The sequence below is a fragment of the Penaeus vannamei genome, chromosome 13 (genome assembly GCF_042767895.1).
Source record: "Penaeus vannamei isolate JL-2024 chromosome 13, ASM4276789v1, whole genome shotgun sequence".
Classification (NCBI taxonomy): Eukaryota; Metazoa; Arthropoda; class Malacostraca; order Decapoda; family Penaeidae; genus Penaeus; species Penaeus vannamei.
The window spans coordinates 3,597,283-3,611,878 of record NC_091561.1 but is presented as its reverse complement, the minus strand read 5'-3'; the positions used below and the strand labels follow the sequence as shown (position 1 = coordinate 3,611,878).

General features: G+C 44.4%; 1 protein-coding gene across 1 annotated transcript in view; it reads left to right on the top strand.

Moving 5' to 3' along the window:
- Nucleotides 1-1,381: 1,381 nt before the first annotated feature.
- Nucleotides 1,382-14,596, top strand: part of LOC113802443 (uncharacterized) — a 19,268-nt gene continuing 6,053 nt past the window's right edge. Inside the window, exon 1 of the mRNA XM_070128644.1 lies at nt 1,382-1,865. Coding sequence (XP_069984745.1) covers nt 1,845-1,865 — 21 coding nt within the window. The 5' untranslated portion in view covers nt 1,382-1,844. The remainder of the gene's footprint in view (nt 1,866-14,596) is intronic.

The following is a 14,596-nucleotide window of genomic DNA, read 5'->3' as shown; positions in this document are numbered from 1 at the left end:
TTTAAAAGATATTATAAATCTACCTTTAAAAGAAATGAAAAGAGAAAAAATACAAAATGTATATTTTATAATATTTGTAAAGATATAGAAAGGAGAAGCAAAATATAAAAAGAAGTGGCTGCATCAAAATAAACAAAATGATTTAATATAAACAAAAACATCTGCAAAAGACATGTAAGAACTGCTGCAAAAGACAAACAAAACATCTTCAAAAAGAAAGAAAACGCCATAAAAAACAACGAAATGAATAAACAAGCAGAAGTACTTGCAAGAATAAACAAAAACACTCGCAAATTATATACAGCTGCAAAAATAGACAAAAACATTAACAAAATATTAAGAAAATGTAAACAGAAGCGCTTACAAAGAAATACACAAAAGACAAACAAAACAACGGGTAAAAAATACACAAAACACACGCAAAAATAAACAAAGTAGAAAAATAAATGGAAGGTAAAACAAAGAAAAAATACAAGGAAAATATCCGCGGAGAAGAAGAACTGGATAATAAAGAGAAAGGGACAGGTCGTAAACACTAAAAATGCTGATACATGGACACGCGAGAGAAAAATATCATGCAAAGGAGAAATAGGAACGATAGAGAAGAAAACTTCGCAAAAGAGGAAGAAATAGAAAGAAAATAAGGAGAAGCAGAAAAAGAATGAACGGAGTAACAAAAGAGAGAAAGGAAGGAGAAACAGAAGAAAGAAAGGAAGGAGAAACAGCAGAAAGGTAAGAGAAACAGGAGAAAAACACAGAATAAAGAAAAGAAGAGAGAGAGAAGCGCGTGCAAGAAGACAATGCAACCCGCGATAAAGGTTTAACACAGAAGGTAATACACCTCAGGGAAGGAAACGGCAACAGAAGGAAAGTAAAAGTCGAGTTCGCACATTCTTGCCTTCTTCTCATTCCTTGCATATTCGTTCTATTTTCGTCACATTCCTCTCTTTCTTTACCCATCCTTTCCATTCTTCGATTATTCTTCAATTCAGAGAGACAAGGAATTATCCCGAAAGCAGAAGGCTGATATCTACAATTCCCGCGAGGTAAACAAAGGTCTTGCGGCGACCGTCGTGATTGATAAACCTCCAAGTTCGACCAACACACTTCTTTCATAACCCTTTGAGAGACGGTGAATTCAAGCCCAGCCTAAATACTGGGTCGTGAATGACGCTCGTGTACGACAGATTGTATAACGAAAAAAGTGATGTAACGCGAGAGAGAGAGAGAGAGAGAGATAAAGAGAGGCAGAACCACAAACAGTCCGTGTACCCGTAACCCCTTTGAGAGAGAGCGAGAGTGTGTCAGCGTGTGCCAAGAGAGAGATAGAGAGCGGGCCATGGAATAGAGAGAGAGAGAGAGAAAGAGAGGGAAGGTGGGAGGGTACAGAGGCAGCCCAGGCCGCGTGCGGGCGGTGTGTTGTAGTTGTGCCCAGTTCACAGTCGGGTCGACCAGGTCCTCTGCTCGCCACTGGGTGTTGGTGCGTTCACGTGCACGGGACTCCCGCCTCGGCCGCTCCCCTTACAGTCCTCATCTCTGCCGCTGCCGGCCTGGACGCCGTACCTCTTCCTTCTCTTTTGGACGCTTCGAACGGGCGGTGGACCAACGAGAGCAAGAGTTAAACGTCCGAAGATCACTTACGAAGCCAAAGAGATCGCCACCTCCCTTCAGCGTCGCACGCGTGACACGTGCGACATGTGACAAGCTCGCTGCTGTTCGACCGCCGTTCGCCGCCCGATCCTTCCGCTGAATCAGTCTTTCCGCCGACGTCGTTCTTGAGCCTCGCCGTCGCCGCAGATCTCGAGCGAAGGAGTTATGGTGGCGTCTGTCGTCTCGCCACTAGAATGAGGATCAAGAAGTATCAGGTACGTCCTTTGGTGTGGCTGCATTGACCCTCTGTCCGTCTTCTCCTCTAATATTTTTTTTCGAATCTAATTTGTTTTAGAAAAGATTCATTCTTACCACGGACGCCTCCTGAATGGGAATGATCCTTAGGAAACTTTGATCGCACTCCAAGGCATTTTTTGCGTTCTGAGTGCATCCATCAATCAGCATAACTGGTGTGGCAGGTACATCGACAGCCGACGTATCCGTGCTTGCGTTCCTGGGCTGTAGAACGAGAGCATTTCTCTAAACCACTCGTAAATATCTTATAATTGGAGCAGATGCTTCTTCGAGAGATATTAACAACCAGTTTCAGGTCGCTTCTCATCTGCAGCCGCGACTGTCAGGGTCACAAACGGTTCGCGGGCGCTCCGGAACCCGGCAACACAAGCGAAAAAAACGTTGCTATGTCCAATTTCTAGCCAGGACGTCTACTCATGCAATTGTTCAATCCATATTTGTCATTAAACGATCCACTTGCTAGTTTAATAGAGTTTCTAATAAATCTCGTAGTGACCCCGAGTTCCCACGCGAGGAGAATACTAATACCGGGCGGCGCATAAGGTATTCATTAGAGCTGCTCCCGAGGACGTGGCGAGGGTTCTAAGCAGGGCGTTTAGGCTGAGCGGTAAAGCCACGCCGGGGAAGAATGCAAAAGTTACATGATAAACTTGTCCGGCGATTCATGGTCAAGTGTTTGTTTTCAAAATTATGATTAAAAGATGATAGTTAATAAACGGCGGATTTAGGAACGAGTGTAAATAAAGACATGAAGAGGTTAGGATTAAGCTGTGTGTGTGATGACGTGGGAATGTTGGGGCAAGAGGAATCGAAGTGCAAGGCGATGATAAGACTTCTGCGAAGATGAGAAGGGAAAAAGAGAGATGATGATGAGACGCAACAAATAGAAGAAGGACTTACAAGGAGTGAGGGGCGTGGGCGAGTGAGAAGGAGAGGAAGAGTGAAAGTGAGAGTTTTATGACGTTTTAAGAACAGGAGACACGAGAAGAATCGGAGCAAAAGGGATGAGGAAATTTTAGGATAACGTACAGGTGCTTCTGTTCTCCATGCGTGATGTGTGCGTCCCTTCCTCGGTAAAGAAATGAAGGCCATGGAAGGTTTATAAATATATATATATATATATATATATATATATATATATATATATATATATATGTATATATATATGTGTGTGTGTGTGTGTGTGTGTGTGTGTGTGTGTGTGTGTGTGTGTGTGTGTGTGTGTGTGTGTGTGTGTGTGTGTGTATATATATGTATATATATATACATATATATATATATATATATATATATATATATATATATATATATATATATATATAAATACATAGATAAATTAATAAATAAACATATATATATATATATGTGTGTGTGTGTGTGTGTGTGTGTGTGTGTGTGTGTGTGTGTGAGTGTGTGTATGTGTGTGTGTGTGTGTGTGTGTGTGTGTGTGTGTGTGTGTGTGTGTGTGTGTGTGTGTGTGTGTGTGTGTGTGTGTGTGTGTGTGTGTGTGTGTGTGTGAGTGAGTGAGTGAGTGAGTGAGTGAGTGAGTGAGTGTGTGTGTGTGTGTGTGTGTGTGTGTGTGTGTGTGTGTGTGTGTGTGTGTGCTTACATAGACAGCTATTCATCGATCTAATATCTATCAATTTATCTATATCTGTATCTCTATCTATCCATTTATCTCTTCATCAATCCATCTATATATCTGTCTTTCTATACACACACTCATATATGTACTCTCTCTCTCTCTCTCCTCTCTGTCTCTCTCCTCCCCCCCTCTCTTTTCCTCCCTCCCTCCCCCCTCACCCCCCTCTTTCTCTATTTATCTCTCTCTCTCTCTCTCTCCCTCCCTCTCTCTCTCTTTCTCTCACTCCCTCCCCCCGCTCTCTCTCTCTCTCTCCTTCTATCACTCTCTCTTCCTTTTTCCCTCCCTTTCTCTCCTTCCTTCTCTCTCTCTATCTCTCCTTCTCCCCCCCCCTCTCTCCTTCTATGTCTCTGTCTGTCTGTCTGTCTCCCTCCCTCTCTTTCTCTCACTCTCTCTGCGTCTCTCTCTCCGTCCCCCTTTCTCTCCCTCTCTCACTCTCTCTACGTCTCTCTCCCCCTCTCCCTCCACCTTTCTCTCTCTCTCTTTCTCCCTCCCTCTCTCTTCCTTTCTTCCTTTCTCTCTCTATATATATCTTTTCATCCATCCATCTATCTATCCTTCCACCCATCCATGTGTTTGTCAATCTATCCTTCCATATATCCATCCGTTCTTCCACGTAACTATCCCTCTATCGATCCAACCAATCATCCATCCATCTATCTGTATATATCTAAAGTTTATTGAAACAAATACCTATGCATCTACGCCACTCTCCCACACACACACGCCGCCATGAGGGGCACCGCCGGCAGGGAAAGTTTTCCCCTGTGAGGCCGTGGCCGCTGAGCGCGCCCTTGCCTCCCACGCCAAGGGCTGGACTCCAAGAGGAATAAAGTTCAGGTCGTGACGGAGATCACACCCCGGCCGGGCGAAACTGCATGATTTTCACGTCGTCCCCTCTCACAGCGAGCGAGGAGGGGCCGCTCTGGGCCGGACTGCATGACCGGCCGCCCGCCGCCCAAACTCGGGGCATGAACTTGGCCCCGACCCAACAGCGCGGTCGTCCCTCGTGCGCCGGCCACTCCTAATACGACTTTCCCGGCGAAAGTATGAAACGAGAGGCTCCTCCGCTGGGAGTAAAGGGACGCCATTGTAAGGTGTTCCAGCTCGTAATATGCAATATGGAGAATACGAATTTATCCAAATGATATTCCATTTCATAATCTTTCCTTTTTTCCGTACGAAACTCACCAGTTCGCAGCAGAAAGGCCGACTCATTCGCTTGATAAGGGAATCGTGCGAGGCCAGTTACACGGGCTGGAAACGGACGCGGGAAACCAAGATGAGGCAACCAGCAAGAGGAGCCTTCCACAGGACGTCAATTCTCACACATTCTGATCCTTGTATTGAAAAGCCCAGAGTTGATATTTTTGTTCTATTCCTGAAGTGATAGACACTGAAGCCCAACTTCGAGCATCTGCATACGAGCGAGCAGCGGGCGAACTCCAACCGCACAGTCATGCCAACAACTTAAATGCGCAAAAAAAGAAAAAAAATCCAACGAACAGCACAAATGCCTATCCTTTCCGGGCCGGGCAACCCGAAACGGGCTTCGTGCGCAATCTCCTCCGCAAACAGGCTGGCATTAAAGACGAGAGGAACACACGCGTTGCCCAAAGAGAGAAGGCAAAAGGCAGATAACCCTGTGACCCCATAAGCGCGACCCACCGTATCAAACTACACGCAAATCTCGACCATATAAGCTGCAGATACTACCGTTCCGAGAGAGAAAACACGATCTGGCTTTTGTTCTCTCCTTTTGCATTCGGATGACAGTGTTCTCTCGGGGGCGTGGGAGTGAACATGATTTACGTCCTGTTTGTGCAATCTGCTCTCCGGCTACAACAGGTCGAAGAGCTCGGGACCCGTTGTAGATCTGGCGAGTCGGTGGCGCGGGGAGGAGCTCTCCCGGAGGCTCATATCATGTTCAGATTAAGGATCCTGAACGGACTGTGCTTGCGCCGAAATGCATCTCAGTATATTGCTTTGAATTTCTTAAAAAATGCATTTATTACACATAGTTTTTTCTCAGATTCTCCACAGATAGAAATGCATTTTCGGTTATGAAAACGAAAGGGACAGGATTTCATTTTGAACAGAGATGAGTGCTTCCACTCTCATGCACAGTAAACCAATCCTATTATAAGAATTACGGAAAAATGAATACGATTATAAAAAACAATTTATGAACTTCCTAGACATGTCAAAAAGAAATTTTACTATTTTTCAAACAAGTTGCAATTTGAGAGCCTTTTAATACCATACAGTGAAGCTGGAGAGGGTGAATTTTTAGAAATGTTTCGTTTTATAATAAAACCAAAAACATTTAGATGCCAAACATATATCGTTTTTCTTGTAAAATATGAATTCTCTTCAGCGTTCCTGTAGTTCATTCCCCAGGCCGATTTTAAAATAAAATTAAGAGAACGTCGTTTATGCACAAATGAATAGAGGCCATTGTGAAATACAAGAAAGTCATGAATGAAAGCGAATCATTCCACATTGCAAAGAACATGTAATTAATGTTTCGACATTACATCTGCATCAAAATTAACTCCCGTATAGTGTCTTCAAACACGTCCTTCATTAGAAAACTTAGCGTAATAACCAAGTTACAATCTGCGGAGGAGGAGGAAACCGAATCCTGTACCCACATTTCCTCCACCGCTCAGATAACTCGCGGCTGACAGCAATAAGAACAATTAATGCGGTTCAGAATACAAACGGAGATCCTTGCCGTTTTAGCTTCTAAACACTAAACCAACATTTTCTATCGTAAACGGCCATGAAATTAGTTTTTTTTACTGCTAACCGCACACTGAGATGCTCACAAATAGTCGTCAATTAGGATTAATATGAATAAGCTCATTCACCTATTTGGCAATTGTAAAAAAGAGCGAATCTAAGCCATTTTTTTTTCTTTTTGTCAGTCACATGTTTCCGACGTTATTGTGCCAGCGGGTTATTAATGAAGTGATTGCAGATGTTGCATGCAAGAACACCTTAGGCGAAGGGTACAGGTTACAGAGGTTGCATGCCGCTCTACCACATTCCTGGCATTCCTCGGCGCCCCGGACCTCGTTAACAGCACCAAACGCCTCTTTTGTTAATAGATATAAAATGCCCAACGAATGCTCTGTCGCTCCGTAATGGCGAGGCCGATTCACATCATCAGCGTCGTAAAAACAAAATAAAACTGGGGAAAAAAGGACTGTCGATAAGAGTGAAAGTCACTTTAGAAGGACCCAGGCGAGTGTTTGATCACTTTTCCTTTCTCCCGTGGACGCTGGTCGCTCGCTCGTGGCCAGGCCTTTAAACGCCGGGAAATTCCTCAGTTTTATTAACACTTAACCATGACTAAGAAGTTGTTCATTAAGCCTCCTGCCCGAACCAGAGGTCAGGTGCCACGTTGAATAGAATAATAAAGTGAGTAAGAGTATATGTGTGTAGGAGGGAGGGACGGAGGCAGTGGGAGGGAGGGAGGGAGGGAGGGAGGGAGGGAAGGACGGGCATCCCTACCTGTGACGTCATCAGGTAAACAAAACCTTTCTAATGCGGTTGGGTATTAAAGATGGCTTGATTTTTCTGCGTGAATTGTTCCTTGCTGAGGAATCATCGACTGTCGTAGATATTACACGTCGTGGAAGATTATATGAAAGGCTGAAATCTACTTCGGAGTGAATATCGTTGCATATAAAGAAGGGGGGAACTTGGGAATTTTTTCCATGTTTTTTTTACAATTCGTGATTTGCTTCCTCCTGGCAGCAGGAAAGAGGGTAAAGAAACGGGGAGAAAATAAAGGAAAAAGGGAAAAGACAGAAAAGAAGCGAGAAACGGAAAACAAGAGGAGAAAAGAAAAGAAGAAAAGAGAGGAAAGAAAAGAGCAGAGGGAAGAGAATAGAGGAGAACCGAGATAAGGTTTCATAAGAAAAGAGATAAGAGGGGAGACAATTGAAAACATAAAATAAGAGAAAGGAAAACAAGAAAGGAGAAATGAAGAGGAAGGAAAAGCTGGAGAGAGAGAGAGAGAGAGAGAGAGAGAGAGAGAGAGAGAGAGAGAGAGAGAGAGAGAGAGAGAGAGAGAGAGAGAGAGAGAGAGAGAGAAAGAGAGAGAGAGAGAGAGAGAGAGAGAGAGAGAGAGAGAGAGAGAGAGAGAGAGAGAGAGAGAGAGAGAGAGAGAGAGAGAGAGAGAGAGAGAGAGAGGGAGAGAGAGAGAGAGAGAGAGAGAGAGAGAGAGAGAGAGAGAGAGAGAGAGAGACAGAGAGAGAGAGAGAGATGGAGGGGATAGATAGATAAATAAAGATTAACAGAGGGACAAGGCAGAATCCCAATTGAGTCAAATATTACAATTACTCCGTTCCATAATTCTATGTTGTTTAGATAAACCAAATAAGGCTTTTATATCGTTTCTCGGCTCGCAGTTTACTTATCGGACTTAAAAAAAAAAAAAAAAAAAAAAAAAAAAAAAAAAACAAGGGACTATTTAACTGCAGTTGACGCTGGCGAACGGTGCGCGGTCGAAGCCTAAATGAACAGATGGAAGGAACTGTTAACTTTTTTATTTAGCAAATTAGCATAATTGTGGGACCAGAATCTCCGCTATCTCCCCCGGTGTAATTTATGAATTGTGTTGAGGAGCAATGGCATATAAGACGACAGAAAACATCTCTAAGATAATCATATGCTAATGGGAATCCTGGGACCTCGGTGTGTACATAACAATAGGTCCATAAACCACAATGCATCTCGAATTTGTAGCCAATCAAGCCGTAATTAGCAAGCCTGTCTAGCAAACAATGAGACTTGAATCTGAGAGACGCCATCTAACAATGCGTGAGAGGTTCGGCAAACAAACTCCCCGTCGTGGCAAACAGTCCAACGAAAAGGCCAAACAGCAAACGCAAACACTCTAACAAGATAAGGATGACGAGGCCTGCAATATATCACGAGCGGAGTATTCATGCAAATGGCCCCGCGAGTGCATGCTCGTGGCCTCCCTAACAAGGCGAGACAGCCGGACACTAACAAGGGCCGGTAGCGACGTGGCTGTGTTTGCAGATAACTCTCACACCTGGCTTCGTTAATGAGGCATTTGCTACCTGGTCACGTCGCGGGGAAGATCTGAAGTTTAACCATATTTGTAAAACGCTTCCGTGTTAATGCTCGGGAGTGGAGTAGCTCTGAAAGCACTCTTTGTTTGCTTCTGTTCCCTCTTTTTTGCACGCGTGCCTAAACAAGCATAAAGCGACCACGTTTTTATTCACAGGACTCGCAGCACCTTTCCTCCTCTCTCCTTTCTGAAAGTCCTGGCGGCGTAGGCTGTTGGTCACCGCTGGCAAGAGACCCGTAGATGCTATTGTGTAACTTTCGTCGAGGATCACTTTCTCCCGCGGCATTGAAGTCTCCCGATTCGCCCCGCAGAAAACCCGTCTCTGCAGCGGCGGCGCGGGCGTCGGAGGATAAAGCTGGCTGATAAGACTTTACTCTTACGTTCTCGCTGATACGTGCAGGCATTGGGGCGCACGTTCGTTGTTAGGGAAGCCTTCTATAGCCATCTGTGCACCGGCAGACAAATATAAAAGCTCAGGATGATTTCCCTAAGCATATTTGGATGTGGTTATACGACTGCATTGATCACACGCCCTAGACTGGAGAGCGAGGGAGAGAGGGGGGGAGAGGATAGAGGAAGGGAGAGAGGGAGAGAGGGAGAGAGGGAGAGAGGGAGGAGGGGAGGGAGGGAGGGAGGGAGGGAGGGAGGGAGGGAGAGGAGAGGAGGGAGAGAGGGAGAGAGGGAGAGAGGGAGAGAGGGAGAGAGGGAGAGAGGGAGGAGGGAGAGAGAGAGAGAGAGAGAGAGAGAGAGAGAGAGAGAGAGAGAGAGAGAGAGAGAGAGAGAGAGAGAGAGAGAGAGAGAGAGAGACAGAGAGAGAGAGAGAGAGAGAGAGAGAGAGGGTGAATAAAAAAGGAGAATGATAAAAAAACAACGTCAGCAATTACAACTACTGTACCTATAATGATAATAAGACGATGTATATGAAAATATTGGCGATGATGATACGCTTATTACTAGTAATAACAGTGCTAATGATAATAATCTTAACGATATTCCCGGATAATGGTGATGGTGATAATGATAATGATGATGGATTGATGATGTCAAAATATCAATAATGAAAATAATGATAATGATGAAAATAATACCTATTAAGATAATTATAATAAAGATGACAATATCAGAACAATGACAATAATAATTATATAATAGAGTAATATCAACAGTAATTATAATAACAGTAATAATGATAGTATTAATAACAAAGGAAATCACAATAATCCCCCCCCCCCCCCGCACACACCTCACTTCCCCCATGTACCTCAGCCAACAGCCCCCTCCCTGCCCCCCCACCCCCTCGTCCCTGCAAGATAATGATTACATAGTTTCTTTTACCCCCTCGGCTGCCCCTCCGGTTCTGGCAGGCGAGAAGTGATTGCTGCCCCACCGGGTGATGTACACTCGAGATAAATGAGTAGAAAACCTTGCCTCTGATTTGAACAATGGAACGACCACTAACCCGAAACAACCGTCGTTTTGGGTGAATGAACTCGTCGAATTGCCGCTGTGGGTTGCTATCGGTTGTAAGGGTTGTAAATATTTCTATGTTATACACACTCGCAGAAGCACACACATCCACGCCTCTATATAAAAGATTGTTATTTCTGCCTTATGATATGCAAAATCTGTAACCCATTTCCCAGACTCCACGATTACCTCTAAATGCGAGTCTCAATGCATAAAAGCTTCAAAATTCTAAAAGGTCGAACATTTCCACCCAAAATACTTGCACAAAAGCCCACACTATCATCACGCACACACCAACACACAGACACACGCACTCACCAACACACAAACACACGCACACACCAACATAGACACACGCAAGCACCAACCACAACACTCACATCCGCCCAAATCCACGCCCACGACCGCTGTTTTCGCTCGCAATCCTTCAAAAAGGCAACGGGCGTGTCGAAAGAAGCAGCGGCAGGGAAATGGCTGAACTCTTGAAGTAATGAGGAAAATGTTGAGCGAGATGGAGACTGCAGCGACGGTTGCGGCCGCGAGATAATTCCGTGTTGTCAAAAGGCGGTGCGATTTTAAGCAGTTCGTTTTAGTTGTGAATATTTAAAGTTCGTATTTTGTGTGATTTTATAGAGTTCGTTTTATGTACGCACTTACGAGTTCGCTTTTTGTGCTTTTACAAATTCGTATTTACTGCAGTTTTACAAGTTCGTATTTTGAGCGATTTTTAAGTTCGAATTTTGGGCACATTTACGAGCTCGTTTTCTTTGCATTTTTACAAATTCGTATTTTGGAGCAAGAAACTTCCATGACTGTTGTGGAATGACTTCAAAAAAATCTCCCTGGCTCTCCTTTGCAATCCAGGACTCCGGTCGTGGAGAAAGTTCAGGAGCAACTCGTAATAAACTGCCTATCTGTCCGGAATGGACTTTTTCCCGCCCTTTTTTGCGCGGCCATCATTTCACTTGTCAGGAAAGGCCCGGATCGAGCCTCGTTCTGTTATTGCTCTCCGTTCCCTTTTTTTTTTTATTGGGCGAAGGGTTGCCTTAAGTCTTTTTTATTTATGTAGATTTTCGAGTGAATGTGAATGTGATTGTCGCTTAAGTCACCAAAATCCCTCTATGTGTTGAATGTTTTTTTCTGTCTCCACACACGAATATATATATATATATATATATATATATATATATATATATATACATATATATATATATATATATATATATATATATATACTTATTTATTTATATTCATTCATACAGATGTGCGATTTAAATTATTATTCTTTAGTAGTTACACGAATAAGCAAAATTACTGGCGAGATTAGAGACAGGAATAAAGATCTATAGATTTTATCCGATAGGCATATTCACATAAATATATAAATGTGAACGTACTCAACTTTCTCCCGCGCGTCACACCACAACAAAGCGCTGGTCCAGGTGGCGCCGGGTGTGACGTCACGCGTCCCCGGGCAAGGCCACCGGTGCTCCCCGTCCGAACCGCTCGTTAGGGGCCCGTTCGTCATGGCGCTTCGCCCCCGTCGGGTCAAGCCCTTCGGGGGACGCTCGCCGGGACGCGCCGGGGGATTCGGAGATCTTTATCGTTATCATGAAGGAGATAAGTGGAGATAGCCAGAGGTCCAACCCCGAGCGGCGGTGCAGGCCGGAGGTGTCGGGGCAAGAGGGTGCGAGCCATGACTTTCTACCGGATCTACATCAGGACTGCTGCCAACTGCACGGCCCGGCCTCTGCCATCGCCAGGCCTCCCCTGCATAACTCCCGCGCGACTTCGCGCCCTGCCGAAGAACCACATCGTGTCGACAGGCCTGAGCAGTTGTAAAATATAATAATCCGGCGGTCTCTCACCTCCTCCCGCCCTTTGCAAACCCTCACTTACGCCCTCTCGGCTGGAAAACTTGCCCCGCGGTTCCATGCCAGCACCTCCTTCACTCCATAATTTTTACGAGGCATAAACTCACTTTGGCGCGCCCTGGGGGCTTGGGGGCTCAGCCAAACACGCCACCGCGCTGTTGCCAGAGCTAACGGCCGAGAACTTTCATTGGCACGGCGCGCGCTCCAGGGGAAGGAGAGCGACCAGTCCTGGCGGCCGAATATATGCAAATGGGGACTTAGAGATGCGTATGTGTTCTCAGTGCGATCTAACACTGGAAACTTAAACACGCAGGACAGTGCTGAAAGAAACAGTTATAGTCAGTCACTACTAGCATGCGAATACAAATAAACCAGTTAAAACGATGGAGCATGTAGAGAGAGAGAAAGAGAAGGAAAAGAGAGAGAGAGAGAGAGAGAGAGAGAGAGAGAGAGAGAGAGAGAGAGAGAGAGAGAGAAGAGAAAGAGAAGAGAGAGAGAAAGAGCATTCACACGATATGCATGACACAGAGTTTATCATAACGCAAACAAAGCAACACATTTACCTGGCTTTGATAACCGTGACTTCCCTCAACTGCAGTTTCATGCACAACTAGACAATGAAGCAAATTATAAAATCATAAAGCATATTTACAACAGCATGACTTACCAAAAGACCCTTTCCTTCTATATATTTCTTTGCGTCTTTCGCTCGAAGCTCCGAACATTTCGCTTCGAAACTAATCCCCGTTCAACCCCGGCCTGACCTCGCGTGGCGCCTTCTCTCTTCTCGTGACTCGTGTATTTCCCAGCGCTCCCTCGTGGTCATCCCATCAAACGGCAAAGGGAATATTTCTCTGTCACTTTCACTCGAGATTCTTCGATTATCTTCCAAAGAGGAGGAGGAAAAGGAGGATGTCACGCCGCCTCCCACGTGCGCTTGGCCTTCGTCTCTTGTTTTCGTTGTTGCGAGGGGCTGCGCGCCAGATCTTGGGGCGATTGCCTTTTTTTCTTTGTTTTTTGTCTTAGCTTTTACAATACGATCGGTATCTTCCTTTTAGCATTTTATGACGTCTGTAATCACTTAGCAACTACTTCTTATGTTTTTTAGGGCTTGGTATGGCAGGGTTTTGGCCTGGATTCGAAACCGAAGCCAAAGCTGTATTCTTGCATTTTTTTTATGACTTCACTGTTCAGGTAATTGACTTACAAATATTATGCCTGGCTACATGACTTTTACATTTTTAAAACCAGAATCACCTAGCGTTATGACAACAGACCATCCATCTACACATTTCGTAATTAAAATATAACAAAAATAATTTTCGAAGCGCCAAAACACTGTCGAGTCATGGCGTGTCACCAGAGCGAGAAATTGCCGCGGCTTTTATCGACTCAGAGGTGTAAAATGAATTGTAGTTTTACGTTTAATTTCTATTATTATTTCTCTTTTTTTCTTCATTGCTGTTCGGGTTATTATTACTAATATTGTTCCTGTTGTCGATGTTGCTCCTGAAATTGTCATTGCAACTACTGCCATGACTACAGTATTTATTATTACTGCCATCACTGTGGTTGCTGCTTTAAGCTTATCCAATAATCATTGTCATTATTTTTTTGTGAATTAGTCATGACAAGATTGATAATGGCCAACACATCTGCAACGTTAGCTTGCCATGTAAGAAAACAGCGAACTGCAACTTTTGAACATGAATTCTCTCTTTCTCTCCCGCCCCCCCCCCCCCTCTCTCTTTCACTCCTTCCCTGTATCTCCCTCTCACTTCCCCTCCTTTCTCTCTCTCTCTCACACTTCCCTCCCCCTCCTTTCTCTCTCTCTCTCTCTCTCTCACCCCCCCCTTTCTCTCTCATCCCCCCCTTTCTCTCTCTCTCTCTCCCCCCCTCTCTCTCTCTCTCACTCCTCCCCCCCTCTCTCTCTCAACCCCCTCTATCTCTCACTCACCCTCTCTCTCTATTACACACACTTTTCACCCTCACACATATTTGTATGTATGTATGTATGTGTGTGTGTCTGTGTATGTAAGTGTAACACAGTCATACGTGTTCGTGGTATGCGGGGCGGGGTGTACGTTGCATAACCAGTATGGCAAGTCAGTCCGAATAAAAACGAAATCAGAAAATGAAATTTCTTTCTGAATACAACATCCCTTCACCTCATGTTTGACAGCGCGTGACATGACCTGGCACCGCGTATGGCTTTCATGACAACGAGGCCGCAGATTGAGCACATCGACAGTTGCTGTCTGTGTAATCCAGATATTTGAATAAAGTTATCTGAGAATGTAGTTTCAGTAGATTTAGATTTTTTTTCTATTTCTGTTGAAAAGAAGAGAAAGAAAAGGCAGAATGAAAGACGATTGAAAAAAATTAGATTTTTTCTATTTCTGATGAAAAAGAAAAGGCAGAATGAAAGACAACGATTGAAAAAAATGTATGGCTGATTGAAAAAGAAAAACATAACCTTTACCTTGATCGCCATCACATCCCTGGTCTTTTAGATGACCTGCGATGACCTCTGGCGCCGACCCAAGTCCTGAACTCACACAACCATATGTATCACGACAGAAAGTTCCAGCAATACAG